This window comes from Myiozetetes cayanensis, unplaced genomic scaffold (genome assembly GCF_022539395.1).
Source record: "Myiozetetes cayanensis isolate MyiCay16 unplaced genomic scaffold, myiCay2020 scf9, whole genome shotgun sequence".
Lineage (NCBI taxonomy): Eukaryota > Metazoa > Chordata > Aves > Passeriformes > Tyrannidae > Myiozetetes > Myiozetetes cayanensis.
This window is the reverse complement of record NW_026088185.1, coordinates 21508495-21526844: the sequence shown is the minus strand read 5'-3', so window position 1 is coordinate 21526844 and position 18350 is coordinate 21508495. Positions and strand designations below refer to the sequence as shown.

The 18350-nt window shown below is 36.7% G+C and overlaps 1 protein-coding gene across 13 annotated transcripts in view; it reads left to right on the top strand.

The window, feature by feature from the left end:
- Positions 1-18350, top strand: part of SLC4A10 (solute carrier family 4 member 10) — a 152784-nt gene that overhangs the window by 56811 nt on the left and 77623 nt on the right. For all 13 annotated transcript variants that reach the window (XR_007632055.1, XR_007632056.1, XM_050339923.1 and 10 more), the window contains one exon: positions 10021-10167. Coding sequence is in view for 11 of the 13 variants with exons in the window: in XM_050339923.1 (XP_050195880.1) it covers positions 10021-10167 (147 nt within the window). In the remaining 2 variants the exon portion in view is untranslated. The remainder of the gene's footprint in view (positions 1-10020; positions 10168-18350) is intronic.

Below are 18350 nucleotides of genomic sequence, written 5' to 3'. Positions count from 1 at the left end.
AATCAAGTCCTGTAAATATGCATGTGTGACTTTAGACAAGTAATTTTACCTTTAAGTTTCCAAGTATGTAAATGCAAGCAGGACTGCTTACAATGGCTTCTACATTTGCATGTAGTTATTGGATGAAACTCGGTTTCTGTTGCGCATGTGATATCCCTTTCCTGAGATCAGAACTTGCTAATTTTGTTGGCTTCTTGTAGTGGGACATGGAGGCTCTTGTCTTTGTCATACAGATCCACATGAACTAGCCAAAAATAAATGCTAAGATCTGCGGTGTATTTGAACATGATACATCTGAAAAGTTACCTGCTTCAGGTCTAAAGAGAGGAGTCTCCATCTGTGCATGAACCTGAGCTTTCTAAATGCCTACCCTTGATTACTTCATCATCATCATCATTTTTTTTTCCTTTTCTCTCCATTTGTATGAATTTTGTGTTCTCTGCTGCACGATGGCCATATTGATGTTTTCATGGAAATGCCAACATATTACACAGCAACTCTGTTGCTGCTTCCTTCAGCAGTGCCTCAAAAAGCAAATGTAGCTACATTTTGAAAGGTGCCTGGCTCTGTCTGTATGAGGTAATCTTTCACAGAAGAATGTAAAATGTCATGCAGTGTAGCATGTATGAGGTAGGTAGCTCTCTACTCAGTCTGGGGAAAGTCTGAGCATGTGCAAGGATAGATCTCAGGTAAGATGTTTCCAGGGTGGCATTCAGAATTTTGGTGTCTCCAGGGCTAAATGTCTACCAGGGGGTCAGGCTTGCAATGACAGTTTTGGACTTAGGCACACAGCCTCTGTTTTTGAATCTCACATTAATCTTCTGTGGTGTTCAGTCCCTTAATCACATCCTTGGACAAACTGAAACGATTGTATGTGGTGTCCTTAGAGACACATCCAATAAAAGAATGGGGGCTCCCTGCCTTCCTTTCTCCACGAAACTGATGCACAGAGCTTTTTGTGGCTTGAGTCTACCCACAGAACTGTTCTTTTGCTGAGTCATTTTATTGGGGATGGTAAGGTGGCATTTTAGAAAGTGACAGCTTTCTGGGGAATGAAATCTTTAAGCTCGGTCATATGAGTAGACTCAAGCATTAAGGCAGTCAGAATTCCTATGGTGTTCCACATGTGACTACATGGACCCTCATTTAAGAACTATTTTTCCCTGTCATTCTGTCTGTGTAGAATTGCTCCTGTGAAATACCAGTGAAAATAATATTTCAAAAATCTGCTTCTAGGATGTTATCCATGGACAGTGGAACATGGCAGTGACACCCCAACAACCTTTACATCAATTTAAATTGTTTAGAACAATGAAAAATTCTGTAGTTAGCCAATGAATCTGCTTCTATTAAAAATAAAATCACACTGCTTCATGTGTTCCAAGAAAACAATTTTTCAGTGTGGAATCAATCCTTCATAATGCAGTTAGTTTTCTCAGATAAATTTCATGTCCACTCTTAAGTTCAGATTGGTGGGTCTTTAAATATATAATCACTACATTCAAAAATACCAATTGACATTAAAAGTTTGGAAGAGATTGCAAATTTTAATATTCAATTGCTGTTAATAGCATGTCCGTTTGTTTTCCAGTACAGCTAGGCCCTTCTCCATCTGGAAACAGTGAATGTGACTCACAAATATCTGCCTTATTCACTGTACATTGTTTTGGGTTCTGATGAAAAACTTACCTTTTTCCTAATGACAGAACAACTATAAAATATTAAATAATCAGGTGATAATTTCATAGCTTAGAAAAATCCTATAATTAGACTATTAACGTATTATTTTAATATGTCATATGTATAATTGTAATTAGCTTTTTGACAGACATTTAATTTAGTTTATGTTTTAAAAATGTAAATAGCTAGTTACTGAATATTCTGGGAAAGACTAGTTTTGCCAAGGTTTAAGTTTCAATAGCAGTGTGTCAGCAACATTAAAAAAATTGCAATTTATATGAAAAACTAAAAGTTGTTTAAATCTGAAAACCACAATTCAATATCTTCTTATTAAATCTTAAAATTGTAAGTATTTTGCTATTTTTTAATTTTACACTATCAACATTTAAATATTAGAAATGATGATTTAAATGTATACTACTGAAATTTCTTGGTACAGCAAATATTTGGATTTGCATATTTTGGGCAGCCATTTTGCAAGTATATTGCAAGCATATTTCCTGCTGAAAGCATGAAGGTATGGTGATTAATGCTGTCTTCAAGAACAGCAACAAGAGCAGAATTTTGCCTCAGTCTCCCTAGGTCAGTGTTTTCCTTCCCTGAGCAGTATATATAAGATAGGAACTGCAGAATTTATGGGAACAGAAGATGTGTGTTGCTCATCTTAGAGCCAGTAATGATACTTGCAGAAAGTACTGCAAATTTTATTTATTACTTAAGCTTTGTAGTGCTTCAGAGGTAAATTGTTTGCAGAGCTTTGGCATTCAGATTTTCAGCCTGAATGATTTTTCCACATAATTAATTTTTCCTGAGTCGTAAGGTCAGGATCAGTCACTAATATTGAATAGGTTTGTTGCATTAGTGGAGGGACAGGAAAGCATTTCTGATAGCAAAACAAGAAGCTTATCTCCACTGGTTATAATCACATATTCTGCATGTTATCTTTCAATGTGTATAAAGAAAAAATTCCTACTGAAATAAATATGCTCTTATTTTTATCAGTAGTGGAATTCCTAAATGAGAATTGGGCACTGATTCTGAATACTAAAGTACTTTATTGCAAAAGGACAGGTTGTACATGTACCTGTACTGTGAGCAGGTAGGCAAGTTTTCATGAACAGATGTGCATATCAACAGTTGCACTCAGTTTAGTCTGTGTTGTCGTCTCTGGCTGTCTGCCATTGCTTCAATGTATGTTCAGTAAAAGCAGTTTTCTGTCAAAATGGATATACCTACTTTTTACCTCATAGATAAAAAATATTTGGATTGCTCTATATGTGTCTGGAGAGTTCAGATTCTGTCAGGTCACATGCTGAGACTTTTGGACTATATAGATATGCTAAGGGATTGACACTAAATGCACTCTGAGGCCTCTTCCTTATGCCCACCATATTAGGTGAGAGGGAAAATGACTGTTCCATGGCTGTCCTTGATGGAGGCGGTCAACCACAGATCATGGATTTTTATGGCAGGATTTCAGAATTGATGTGGGTATTACTGTGGCCTGGTTTGAGAAGCAGCTTCAACAGGGAGATGGTTGGAGATGGGATTGTTAAATGGAGGTCCAAGCATGAATCAGGGATGAATTGTGGCTCTGTTGGAGAAAACTGCAAAATGGTCATTGATTCAATCAAGATTTTGCTTAAGCTTTTTATGTTTCATACATTTAATCTACCTAAGTGGCGTGAGAAAAATTTGTCTCATGGGAAATCAAGTTTGCCGTCTTTCATGTCTCTCAGGACACGTAAATCACTGTATCCAGTAGATGAATCACTGTACATCTGAATATGCATTCTGACAGTTCTGACAAAATTCAGTTTACATGGATTGCTTACTGACAGTCAAAAAAACCTGCAAGCTGAATTAGAATATAAACATCACTAGCACAACACAGAATATGGTACAGAAGCTGAGGCTTTAAACTTGAGAAACTAAAAATTATTTTGATACATAGTAGAGATGTTTTGTATTTAACAACATGTATGAAGATTAATTTTGATAGTAGATGTCCTGCTGATCAAAAAAAAGTGAAATTCCTGAGTATTTAATTATTGTATTTTCAAAACTGTTATAGTAGTAATTATTTCTTTTTAGATTTGTTCTAGCTTGTGACAATAATTTGAAAATTGATTTTAATGAAATTTTGATTAAATACAGTTAGTGTTAATATGTTAAAAACTCATTGTGATTGAACTCTAATCTCCATATATTACTTAGTAAAAATCTGAGTGGCTGCAGATATTTAAGCAGGCTTTTATTCTCGGAGACTGGACATTTTTTATAGAAATAACATCATAGTAGACCTGTCTGTCACTGACAATATTTATCTGAAAATTAGTAGAACTTAGCAGCTCACAGGACTGAAAGAACATAAATTTTATTAACCTGCTAGCCTTGATTCACCCATACCCCCATGTAGAAGTAAGTGAGATTTGAGTTCTGCTTGGTCAGACAGGAACATCGACCAAGATCGCCCCTCCCTTTGGCTCCCAGGATATCAGAGCCTTTTGCAAATAGTTCGTTACTGTGTCAGTGAAGATCCTCTGCTCCAAGATTCCTTGCCTCTGCTTCCCTTGGGTGCCCTCTTCATCCTGACATTCACTTTGACCTATCTTATGCTCCTTGCAGCATTAGGCTTGCAGTGGTACAATATAAACTGTGGAAGAGTTGCAGAGAGATTCAGCTTAGTTTGTGTCTGTAGTGTTGGCAAGTACAAGTACAGAATTCTTTCATTTTGTTGCCTACCAGGTATTAAATACTCCAGCCTGTGCCATTTGTGATTTCTAAGACACATCTTTTTGTAGTGCCTCTCATCTAGTTTTGTTTCCTTTTTCCTGTTTAGTTCAATATTCCTTGAGATCTCACTTTTCTCCTGAACTTGACTGTTCTTGCGCTCTTGTCATGGCAGTCACCTGGTTTGGTCCCTCTGTGTGGGTCTCTTGTCCCTTCCCAAGAGGCTCTGTGTTTGTGGGAAGGTGGTTCACCTTGAAGGTTATGTCCATAAGATCTATTTGAAAGTTCACCTGAAGAATAATGAAATAATGAAAGCAAACAGGTATCACAGTGTTGGTTTAACACCACAGTCTTTTGTTGATCATAAGCTGTGTTTGTGAAGCTTGACTTTGCTCTCAGCTTTACAGACAGGAAATGTTTTCCGTATTTGTAGGCACCAATATTTCGAAATATTTCACCTTGTGAAATCCTGATAGATGAAACTGACATAAACCAATTTGCCATTATTGGTGAAAGCTGCAAAATTGCAGCATCAGAGGACAGAAATATTCAGTTTTTAACATACAGTTGTACTAGTACTGAGTTTGCTTTTTTTTTTTTTTTTTTTGCTTGTTGCTAATTTAGAAATATAGGTCAAATTCTTCCCTTCAATAACCACAGCTTCACTTTCCATCAGTGGAAAGAGCTTGTGTGTCTGAACAGGTCCTTTTACATTCTGTGTCTGCTGACTTTTTTCTTTTGTCTGGCAAGGTCTGAGACCTTATAAGACTTTTTAGCCCAGCCACAACCTGGAAAAATCTTTTTGTTGAAAGGCAGTATTTGCTGGGAGAGCAGTGATTGATTGTGGCTCTTAAAAGGTTCCTTAACTTAAATGAATTCAGTGAAATGCTCTTATGCTCCATGTTCAATATGTCCTTAATGCTATCTTGGGCCAGCAGTATTGTTTTAATTTTTTTTTCTCTATAATTTCTGTTGTAATCTACCCTAGAACAAAATTGTGAAGGTTTTCTTCTCAGTTCCTCCAAATTTTAGCATGGCAAAAAGGTGAAAAATGTGTATTAGGCAAACCATAACTGCAAACAGCAATGTAAACTGTTGATTTAGGAAGGATTGTTTTTTCCTTTCTGCTTTCTCTTCAGCTCTGCCTCCCTGCTGCACTACAATAATGAATCATGAGTCATGTACTCTCTACTCCTACACAATTCACCATAATCACTTTTTCTCCTATAAGGAAGAAGGCAATTTTTTTAACTCTACATGGACTGCTGTTTTTTTGAGAGGATGGAAAATTGCATTTGCTTCAGCTCTAGCTTGCAATACATAAGAGAGGCTTAAAGGCACTGAGTCATTTTTTATACAATAGCTACCAACTTGGCTGGTTCACTAAGGAGCTCCTAGAGGACCCACTTGAGTCCCACACACCTGGTGTAACATGGAGGCCTGAAAGAATTTCCATGCTGAGAGAAGTTTACTCCTCTCCATGGTTTATGTTGTATTTAATTTATATTACTATTTTAAAAATCAGAATTAATTTAGATACTTGAGCCATAGGATTTATCTGATCTTCCTGAGCTTTTTCAGATAACCTTAGATTAGCATCAATAGTGTTTTATCATAGAAAGACTATGACTTTGTTCTTGCAAAAACACACTCTAAACTAAAATGTTACTTTATTCCAGATATATTGCTTGGAAAGCTGAACATAAACACATGCATAAATATTTTCAGCCTTAGGATCTAGGAGCAAATGATTTTTAAAAACAGAACCTCTGAGAAGCATTCAAAGCATTAAAACACTCCTTGAGTTAAAGTATTTTAAGGATTAAAGAAATAATAACTGTTGTTATAAAGCATTCTTTTTAATTTTTACAGGATTACATTAAATCCAAATTATATTATAAAATATTTAAAAGAGATCCTGTTAATTATAATTAATTTTGAGACAGATAAAAGTACATATAACCATATGTAAAAATCAGGATCTCCCCTAAACTTTTGAAGAGAAAGTGTATTGAGCTGTAAATATCTTCAGTTTGTGGAGGTATGAATTCATTGCCCTAGAAAAGGCAGTTTTGAAATATACATTATTAATATGAATATGTCTTGCAGAGACATTTCTCAGAATAAAATCTAAGTAGAAGGGTTGTTTGGGGTTGCTGTGTTCCAAAGCAGAAATCATTCCTTACACCTAAATTTATTTTAAGAACCCAATAGCAAATTAACCATCTAAAAAGGCAGGCTCAGAATAGCAGGCATTTTCTGCATATCCCTAGAAAATGACAGAAGTAGCATCTAGAAATGGTTTTTAGAATCTGACATTCTGGGTCTTTATAAACAGAAGCTTACCCTAGCTACATATCTTATGCATTAAATAAATGGAAAGAAAAAGAAACATAGTGGGATCCCTAAAACTCTGAGAACACATACCCTGTTACAACTGATGGTGCTTGATGACTTGAGTTAGGTACTTCTGGAAATCCTGTTACAATTATTTGAGTGGAAGTGACACTTCAAGGGAAAATGGAGATGGAGAGAAAGTATTTGTAAATGTAAATTTGTAAACTATTGCTTTTCCCCCTTAATTTAGTGGAATTAATATCTTTTTAATGGAATGCTAGGAGTACAGATATTTTTTCCCCAGTGCCTCCCATTCTTCCAAACACAATTTTAACAAAGTAAATTCACCTCTTTGGTAGGAAGAACACACTGTTATACTCACCTCTTAATTCATGTCTAAATTCTGTATGAGAATGGTTGTTAGATTGTACATCATGTCAATGGTATGTACCCTGATGTAACTTACAGTTGTTACTATTTCCCATACTTTAGTGTCTTCGTAGCCTTGCCAGAAGAATGAGAAATTATGATCTAATTGAGCTGGGCACCATGGAAACGTATGGCAGAGCAGAATTATTTTACAATATTTAAGCAATATTCAGTAATTTTTAGTCGACATCCTGATGAAATAAATAATAAAACATACATAAAAGTTCTTATAGATAAATGAAATAAATGCTCTTATACAATTAGTTATAAACTATAAGGATATCCTGGATAGTGGATATCCTGGTGGATACTGACTTCACCCAATTATAGATGCTCTTTTTTGGGGAAAATTCAGTCAGTTTTACTGAGATCTGTCCTGCTCTGATTTGGAGATGGCAGGGCAACCTTGTGGTTGGCATTCTGGTCTTGGGAAATTTACAGAGCTTGCTGGAAACTCTTATTTAATAATGGCATGGACAACTGGTACAGGGAAAGTGTACATTACATTCTGGGCTCTAGTTCATAATATCTATCATCAAAAGGTTACTTGAAGTAAGGTAATGCAATCATTGGATTTCTTTTATATTTCCTCTTCCCCCCATCATTCATTGTCTTTTTGTCAACAATTTAGAATTCATTACTGTTTATTTTGTTCCCAGCAGGTCTTTTTTTACTCCACAATTGTGCTCTTTTAATGAACCAGAACTTCTTATCACTCGGATTTTTTGCTTTTTGCTCTGTCACTTTTTTGTAGGAAACTATTGCTTTTCCCCCATCAATTTCTTTTCCTCTTATTTGACTGAACCTTCTTACAAGGACTGAGATTCTTCCCTGCATTTATTGAAACTGTGCCTTGGTAGGACTGTTGGTCTCAGAAGGTTCACACAGAAAGAGTAAAATCCATTTCAGTTTCCAGATTCCTGTTTTCCTTTCAGTGTGCACTGATTGTGAAAATAGTTGTGACATTCAGACACACACTCACAAATGTTCTGGCACCGTTTCCCAGTTTACTGAATAAAGAACAATCTGGACTAAAGTCCTGGTTTCAGCCCTGGAAATTAATTGAAATGTGAGTCTCCTCCTGTGCATTTCCTGATGCAGGTACAACCTGATCACTGAAGTGGCACAAAACTAGGATAAACACACCCACTTCTATCACAAAGGAGCAGGAATTTATTAAATTACTAAATTAAAAAATCAATCTATTTGTACCTTTGGAAGTTATTGAAGTCTTAGGAAAGGTAACCCCATTCCTTTAAAAATGTTATTTTGGGTTTTTTCTCCTGAAGGAATGGGACAAGGAAGTGTTAAGTACTACATTACTGCTTTCCTTCTATATCTTTTTAATGAATTCTTTTTACTTAGTACATTTTTTCTTGTTTCATGCCCCACTGATTGAAATGCATTCGAAATACACCAAAGGAAGCAGTTCTCGTTAAGTAATTTCTTGGGTTAAATGTAATAAGCAAAAAGAAAGAGGTATTTAATAAATAAGTAAATACATAATTTTCAACTTGTGGACATTGCTTTAGAAAAATCTCCCAACTCTACAAGAATAGTCTCTCAAAAATTGATGCCTCTGCTTTCTAGTCTTCTCTACATGGATCAAAGTTGAGAAAGTAACTAGTGTGGTGTCCGGAGTATTTTCTCTAGATTTTTTAGCTCTGCCTCTGCAGAGAGCTTCTGTCAGCCTTGAATTTCTTTGATGTTTTGTGACACACACTGCATTGCTGTGTTTTCTGTCCCCACTGGAGTCTCCATAAGATTAAAGATCACGTGCTACCTTAGCTTAATGTTTTGGGCTTTTTCAGATGACTGACATTGCTGAATGATTACAGCAAAGCAGCAATTATTCGTGAGCTGTGTTATGTTCATCTCAAGGAGAACATAAATGTTATTTGAGATGAGTAATCTGGACTGTGTCTTTCTGCTGAGTAAACATAGGAGACCTGCCTGTACTGAGTCATGATTCCTTTCCCATTTGTTCCATTTTGTGATTCTTTCTGCAGACTTGTGCTGTGCTCTCCCCCTTCTGAATGCTTTACTGTGCTCTGATCCTGTTAGCCCACATAGCTAAGAGAGCTAAATCTTTTGGGCTTGATAGCAACATAAAATTTCTCAGGCTTGAAGGCAGCAGGCATGCAATGTGTACCTTCTTATATATTAAAAAAAAAAAAATAGAAGAAATTAAATCAGCCTAAGCTACTGGCAATGTATTTATTATGTGAGCACACATAAAATTATACAGGTGTGGTCTAGCTGCATATGTAAGTGCAGTCAAGCTTACATAGTGTTTTATTGTATTTTTTTTAGGCTCTCTCTCTTTTTCTTTTCTTTTTTTTTTTTTTTTTTTTTTCATTTTCCCTTCAGTGAATTTCCCACAAGAATTCTGTCAAGGTTTTAGCTCATAAATAGGAATGAGTTTGGTAAAGTTCTTGTACACACAAAGCAAACAGCAACTTTACCAAATGTTCAATCTGAAGAGATCCATGTGTCTCTTCATGTTACTGTTTTGGAAGACATTTTACAGAACACCTGTCTGGCTTTAATGAAAGTTCACACACAGAGATGCAAATTCGAAGGAAAAATATATAAATCTGGCACTGCATCATAAGAACTTTGGTACTGAGATTTTGCTCTATGTCAGAGGGTTGTATATCTGTGATGCTCAATCATTATTATTGTAATCAATATTGTTATGACTATTAATATTAGAATAATCCGTATGATATAGTTATGGAATTATAATAATTATTATACCATTAATGCTATTAAAGTTATTAATATTGTTGTTATGTTACCATGGCCCCTTTTTAAAAGGTACCTTTCTTTTATTTACAGGCCATCGAACATTGTTCATTGGAGTTCATGTGCCACTGGGTGGAAGAAAAAGTCACCGACGCCACAGGCACCGTGGACATAAACACAGAAAGAGAGACAGAGAGCGAGATTCAGGATTAGAAGATGGGAGAGAATCTCCTTCTTTTGGTAAGACAAATTTTATTTTTGGATAGGTCTTTTAATAATAAACATCAGTATGATTATGCATATGTCCTGTTTCCAGATGGACATGATTAGCGGTGGAGTTTTGGGGAATCCACCAGAGCCTCTCAGTCTCTGCTGACATTTGTTCCCTGAAGGGCAGCAGCTGGTGACCATCAATACATGGGAAATTTCAGTAATTTCTAGCACTAAAGGAGCCCTATAGGAGACTGTCTGTAAATGTCCTCAGAAAGGTAGATGGCCACCACCACTGAAAGGGGTAAGCAGTTCATGGCACCAGCTGACCTCAGTGGAGGCTCCGGAGTATTTGCCCCTAAAACATAACACAGAGGAGTTGTGATTCTTTACAATTAGTTTTTTAATAATGTTAATGTTACTGAACCTGCAGCATTTTATCAGATTTGAACTGTGATCTAGATTGTCTTTGCCTTTTTCCTCATATGACACTGTAAATGTGCTGTTGTGAGATGTGTCTTCTAACTGAGGACTTGAGAGCAAACAGGAAAAAATACATTTCAATAAACAAACCTAATATTAAACTCCTAAAATTCTCAAAATTTTAAATAAAAAAATTACATAAAAAGGTAGTCTTAAATAAATGAGTCAAGCTTTGTCTTAAAACACATGAGAATATTATCCGCTGCTCAAAAATAAGAAGTGCATGTGCTGAAATGTAAGTGTTGACAATATAATGGAAGCATGTATAGAAAACAGTTTGGTAGGGTGTTTTTAAATCATTAGGGAAATGTGCCAATGTAATTTCAGGTTACAAAGTAGTAATTAAAAGAGTTTCTTTTAACCAGAAGTTTGTATTACATGTGTAGAAAGCTTTCAAGCAAGTATAAATTCTAATGGTTAGAGCATGAAATACTCAAATCTTGCACAATGGTTTATTATACTGAGAATAAAAGTCAAGACTTTTTCAAACTTAGCAGATATGAGTTATGTTTTGAAGACTAAACAATGGAAAAAAATTGGCTGTGGTGGTTCTGTCTGGAATGGATTTCAAATGTACAAAGACCCAATACTATATGGAAACCAGTTTCTTGGAAAACAACAAAGTTCATAAATTATTAAAATAGTTTTCAAAAAGAATATGCATATATACATATAAAGTCAGATTAAAAAGAAACAATTGAAAGTTACGTTAGCCAAGAAGTGAAATATCTTGAACTATGAAGCACTGTCTTCTGTTGAGTCATCTGGTTTTATTTAAGTGCCAGTATGTGACGCATTTTGGCTGAGAACTTAGCTCTGTTCTTTCAACTTCTGGAGACCTAGGCTTGTGTCCTTCTTAATGTTAAAAGTAAAAAAAAAAAAAAAAAAAAATTAACTGTCTGAATCTGTCATTAGTAGTCTTTGGGAGTTGTGCATACAATAAAATGCAGTGTTCAACACTATTCTGTGTTAAGTGTAAATCAGCCTATGTTCAGAGGATCTGTGGAGTATCAATAATATGAAGAAAGACAGTTTTGAAGTGCATTTATAACTTGATGTTCAGTGCACTTGTCCTAACGTGAACCTGATGAAACAACTACAGGTCTGCATTTTTTGTAAGTCACTTTTTCACTTGTAAAGGTATTATAATTACCAACTAAGGAGTGTGTGTAAGTTATGTCACCTGGCAGACAAGTTACAGGCTAGAAACATGCAACTCTTTTCTGGATTCAGAATGCTGAAGATACTCTTCAAAGTGCTTGGTTGATAACAATTCAAAGAATCCAAAGACATAACTACAAGTCTGGAATTATGCAATCTTTTCACCCTGAATCAATATCCAAGTAGTAAAATTTGAGGGGTTTTCCTCTAGTCTATCTGACTTCTGGAAGTTTGGCCAGTGAACCAGACTTTGACAGCATTGGTGTCTGTCCATCCAGGAAGAAATGTGGCATTCTATAGACAAGAGTGAAAGGGATTTGCATAATGAAGGCAAATCCTAAAATTCTGCAGTGATGGTGGGGTTATATACAGAGCTGACAGGCAAAATAATACAGAGATTAATCTTAGTCTATATTCACATCCTTGTTTTTGCTATGATTTTTCCTTATGGGAGTTTCAGACAGGTTGTTGTGCTGCCTGGGGAGAAGCTTTGCCTTTATAGAGGATATAAAAATAGTTTTCTTATCCTATATTTGCACAGAGGGAGCAACATATACTTCCCACACTAAATCTGAATCCACTAAACCTCAGTAATGCTATCGTTCCCCATAACCACAAGGCTATAGCAGTAACCAGAGGCTGAAGGAAGTTGGAAGGAAGACACTCACTTCCTTCTCCTGATGCATAACTCAATAGGAGGGACTGTATTATGTGAGAAAGTAGATCTTAACTAGTCCCTTAATTTAGGAATTTAATTGAGCACACAGAAATGCATAGCTCCATCTCTCTATAGACACCTTTTAATGCATTTCTGCTGAATAGGAGAAGGCTGTATGCTGGGGAACTGGAAGGGAGGAGGGGAAAGAAAAAAACATTTTGATGAGCAGGTGCAAGAAGAAAGATACAGAAAATAAGCACTGTGAGACCAACTGATAGAAAGCAGTGCTTTGAAGTAAGTCAGAAAAATACATAAGGATTTTTATGATACAAGAGAATAAATTAGCAGTGTTTTGAAGCATTGAAGTATGAAAGGAGTATAATAAAAGCAAAAGATGCAACAACTGAATAACAAAGATTCTGGAACAAGTAAGGACCTGAAATATTCAGACATGAAGTGTTCCAGATTGCTCCATTAACCAAGCACAGGATAAAGCATTACTTTTTTGTCACAATTTTTAACTGTATAATTTTGAACTTAATCTGTTTAGTACCATCAGGTGCAGATCTTACTCTGCCATCACTGCTTCAGGGAGCTGCACAGTGCACAATGTGCTGTGGGACTGTGCGGGCCCCATGCAGGGTGGACAGGTGCCACCAGGTTCATATCCAGTAAAAAACAATTTCTTAAACTGTTTTCTTTGTATCAACATGTCTAGAAAACACCTGTAGTCAGTGTAATGCCAATAGCTGGAAGCTTTCTTGTAGTTCCTTCAAATCTTGGCTGGGGAATCTGTACCAGCTACTTTTTGAGGGAAGGTTTCTGAAGAGAATGGATTTTTTACATTCTGACATCAGCTCATAAGCTTTTTTTTTTTTTTTAAATTTCCTACTGTTACTTTTCAAAAATAACCCAAATGTTCTCAGTGTGCAGATTCAGAGATAACTCCAGAGTAAACAAATAAAATGTAGAATATGTAGTTAGTGGAATAAAAAAAAGAGTCTTGTCATCTGGGGGCACAGATCAGTTACTCAGGTATGGGTTTTGTTTTCCCTACACCTGATTCTCACTGTCTCTCTGTTGTCTCTTGGTGAGAGGGTCTAAAAGGTGTTTCTGTTTTACCAAAATGAGTTGCCTGTGAATTGCACAATTTGCAGATTAATGGCTTGCTCATGTAGAGGCCTTTTTTTGGGTAGCAAAAATTGTAAGCTAAGTGATTTCAAGGTCTGGATTTTCACCATCTTGCTTCTTAATTTTTCTGAAGGAGAAATTCAGTGAAATTATCCACTCTAGTTAAAAATGCAGTAGTGTTATTTGCTTTATTGGAGAGGTTCACTGTTCCCAGCTGAAATGCTGCTGTTGTAATTAAGGCCCTAGTTTCATGCCAGCTTTAAGCTCCCCTCCTCCACAGCTTTCCTTGTGGGGCAAGTATTGTGGCTGCTCTGTGAATTAAATGAGGGAATTGATGCAAATGGAAACTAATTTGTCAGAAAAAGCTGCTTATGCTTGGAGCATCTCCTTGGTGCTGCTTGCTGGGAGGGTGGTGGGTGATGATGCCTGTGAGCTGCAAGGTCAAAAGTTCCATCAGCTTTGTGGGTTGTGGTGGCACTGCAACCTGGTGCAGATTTCCCTTTGGCTGGTAGAGCTGTGCTTGTTTGGTGTGCATGAGGATTTTAGTGGCAGTTTCCAGTGGCTTTTTTGATGTCTGTTGTTTGCCTGTAACCAGTGAAACAGCTCCTTTGTACTCACGAGTTAAAGATATTTATGTTGCTGTTTTAAAATGCAGTGGAATATGAAGATTTTACCTCTGAAAAGGGTGTCTTTAAGGACAGGTTTGTTGAGGGTTAAAGTGAACATAGCTGTGAGGACTGGAGTTTGCAGCCTCCTGTGTCTTGTAGAACTGGGCACTATTGGGACTTGTGGAAGGTTTGATTTGTTTTTTTAAGAAATCTAGCTTTAGTAATCCCTAGTTTTAAAGAGGCTTAAATTTGTAATTCATGATATTGGATGTGGAGAGGCCACAAGAGCAGCCCTGGAGGTGAGCCTGGCAGAGGACTGCACGCACAGTTCAGGAAAGACTCCCTGAAGGTAATGCAAGCCAAAAAGTGGATTGCAAAGGGGAACTTCTCTTGGGTAGTAGAAGGGCTTTAAGAAAGTATATTGAAAGGACTCAGTTGTCTGTATTTGGTACCTAATCTCAAATGTTGAAGGGCTATTAGTGGGGTAAATTTAATTATTTCTAAGGAGTGTGGCTGTTAAGAGAATTCACCTACCCTTAACTATAGGCTTTGTATGCTAAAGGATGAACTTGAAAATTTAAATCTCTGGATAGCTAGGGAACAGATTGCTGCAAATCTGGATTAAAATAATGTATTATAACTGCAGTTTTAAGAGTCTAGCAAAAAGAAGAGAATCGAAGCTTGGTAATTGCCCACATTGTCAGATCCAAAAGATGTCATTATTTGTCATAGCCCTGGGCTGATGGAAACAATTCCTGTTTGCTATTTTATGTGGACTTCGATAATGCAAATTTAGTTTTAATTTTTACCATATTTTCTAATTAAAAAAAAGAATTTGTGGTCCCTACCTTTAGTGATTGCTGAGCTAAGGGTCCAATCTGCAGAGGAAGGAGATGGGGAGAGAGCCCCCATCTACCACTTCTGTGGTGAGTGCAGGCAGGAGGATGATGAATGTCTTTGAATGATCCTTTCTTCTCTCTGGTCCTGTGACTTTTTCACACCATTTCCCCTTGGTTTGTAAGAGATTGTTATGGATGTTGACGGTGTTACAGCTGTTAACTCCCTGTCTGCAGTCTGTCCTATGCACTGAGAAATGAAAAAAAAAGTTTGTAAATTTAATATTACTTTAATGTGAATGTACAAGAACATGAGGTGTGGATTAAATCTTGTACATGATGTTCACTATCTTATGTGAACTTCTAAAATGAAAGTTTTTTTTTAACATTTAGCATGTTTTCTGATATTGGAAAAGTAATCTTTCTTGACTGTATCTCGTGACCCCAGTAAGAAGTATTGGCCTGCTAATACTGCCCTTAAATACAGGTTCGACAGGCTTGGAAATACCAAAACCTGTTCTGGCAAGTGAGCTAAGAGAGCATTACCAGAAATGCATTTGTGCACCCTTTCTAAGTTTATCAAGAGCAGAGGACAGAATTTGGATACATTTTATATGTACCCAAAGCGGTATTTCTGCATGTGATATCACCTGGGTGAACTGTGTGCATTTCTGGCTGATGGCAGTGCAGTTTGTCCCTAAAGAAATCCTGGCACTCACTGAGGAGGAGATGTGCATTATTCTGACTGGTGTAGCAGAGCAGAATGTTCACTGGGCTAAATTTATGTGGAGGGACTGAGAGTGGTCCTCCTTTGTGACCCCAGCCAAGTTCTTTATTTTACCTTGTTCCCTTAGGCAAGAGGGAGCAGTCCTGACCCAGAATTGTGGTTGCACTTGGGGGTGTTTTAAATGGGGGAAATACCAGTTATGATTCTTTCCTACATGTGTTTTCCAAGGTGGGATGGTGATGTAGGCCACTGTTCGCTACTATCTGCACTCAATGCTGTTCCAGGGAGCAGCTCTTTGTTTTGTCCTCTGGGAATTGGGTTATTGGCAGTTCTGGCTTTCAGAGCTGATGTTTTGGCATGTCTATACCCACGTCTTGTGTTTGTTTTAGGGATGTTGATGACTTTACAAAGAATTGTAGTAGTCATCAGTTATGTCAGGTTTCTGTAGGGTCACTCCCTTTCTGCAGCACTGAGTCCCACTGTGAGTTTGTGCTTTCAACAGTAACGTACCCACTAGGTCATAATTTTTACCCTTTTAACAGTGCAGTGGAGTTGGCCATATTTTTAAAGCTGGTGTACTCAGGATTTCCATACATACGATTAATTTGAGGTATCAGAGGTAGTTTGGAAGTCTGTGTGAGTGCTGCACAGATGGTGTGAGCACAAGCCCAGAGAAACCTGTGTATAACACAGACTCTGGCTGGAGGCTCCTCTGGGCTGGTGGAACCACAAAAAACAGAAACATGCTTCAACTTTTCCTGACTGGCATGGCTCATTAGCCAAGCAGGAGTGGTTGTTTATAGTATTACTACTCCCATTGTGCACCAGACTTTCTGCCCAGTCCCAGCTGGTTCTGGAGGGTTTCCTGAACTGGTGATGAGCTTGTTACTCGGGAGACTCATCAGCTGCTTATTGTGGAACTTTAAATTCACGCTGCTTCTGATATATTTGATATAAAACAACTGCAGTAACAAAAATACTAATGTAACAAATTAGTCCCACTCATTTAATTTTTTAAAGATTAATCCAGATTGCTTTCATTACTTCTTAGGAATAGTAATAATCGTATGAAGGATTTTTTTTTTTTATGCTGGCTGTACTAACTGAAGTAGGGATAGACAAAAACAATATTCAAGCCAATTTCTGTTTTCCTAGACTGCAGAATACATTGAGTGTCCTAGTTTGCAAATATTATGCTTCTAGACTGAAGATTAAGTTATCACAGTTTGACAGTCAGCAATTGAAGTATACTTTTGTGCTATTTTTGAATCACATATTACTAATTTTCTATATAACATATTAATGACATATTTGGTATTTATTGCTCTTACAAATAGAAGCCAAATCCATCTGGCATTGCTCAAGAGTAGTCCTGTTAACTCAGTTTTATAAGTAGAACCAACAGATCTGTTGTTTTTGTTATTATTTTCATATTGTTTAATTCTCTTACGGTTTTGTCCTTGAAATAAAATTATTGTACTATAAAGCAAGTGAAAACTTTTTTATTATTATTTATTTTTATTTTTTATTTCCAGCTTGGTGTCTCAAAATGAATCTGTGACTTGCAGGTTTCAACTACCAATAGAAATTACAGCAGTAAAGAAATGTAGCAAGATAGCTAATGGCTTTTTTAACTGGTTTGTTAATACGAAAGAGGATAATTTAGTGCATATTGTGTCATTTCTATAGATGTGGTGTTTAGGGGCATGGTTTAGTGATGGAGTTGGCAATGCCTGTTTAGTGGTTAGACTCGATGATTTTAGATATCTTTTCAACCTAAAAGATTTTGCGATTCACTGTTGTTGGTCATGAAGCTTGTTACACAGAAAACCCAGTAAGAGCAAATCGCTGTGGTAAGGTGGTTCCTTGTTACTACTCACCTGAATTCAAGAGATTTCTGATCCTCTGCTGTCTTTTCCATGCTGAAAGCATGTATTTACAAGAGTATCATAACTGTCATGAAACTTCAGCTCTGCTGTACAATACTGCTTATTTATTGCTTAACAGTAGCAGTTGCTGTAAATCAGTTCTAGTACTGATTTTATCAAGAATACAGGATGTTCCTGGCAATGCTTATTCTCAGATTATCACTGCAGTCCAGCTCTCTACCAAAGTAGCTTGTTTTCCATGTTCTGTAATTAGTCATATGCACTTGGCCTTTGTAAGTTCATATCTCATTGAATTTTGTCCTTTTGGAAGATAGTCCTGAAAAGTTGCACACTTCTTGACTAGAATGTGCTTTCTAGTCTCACATTAAAAAGAAAGGTAGAATGGTTTTAGAGAAAAAAGAGGACTGAACACTGAGAGAGAAGAGAAAGCAAAGAAGGGGTCAAGTGGAAGAGTTTGTTGTGTTCTTTAATGATTCACCAAAAGTAGTTTCTGTCTCCTTAGCTGTCCCCCTGCAGTTCCATTCTCTAGAGCTTAGTAGGGCCCGAACCCATGTCTCTCTGCCTCCTCTGCCTTTTTTCTTCTTGGGTTTGATTTCCTTGCTTTGTGAAGGAGTAAATAGGCTTGACTGTACTATATCTTTACACTCTGTTTAAGCAAATAGACCTCAGATGAAAACTGTCATGTATTATTTGTGTTTCATTGCTATAGCAAGTTCAGTA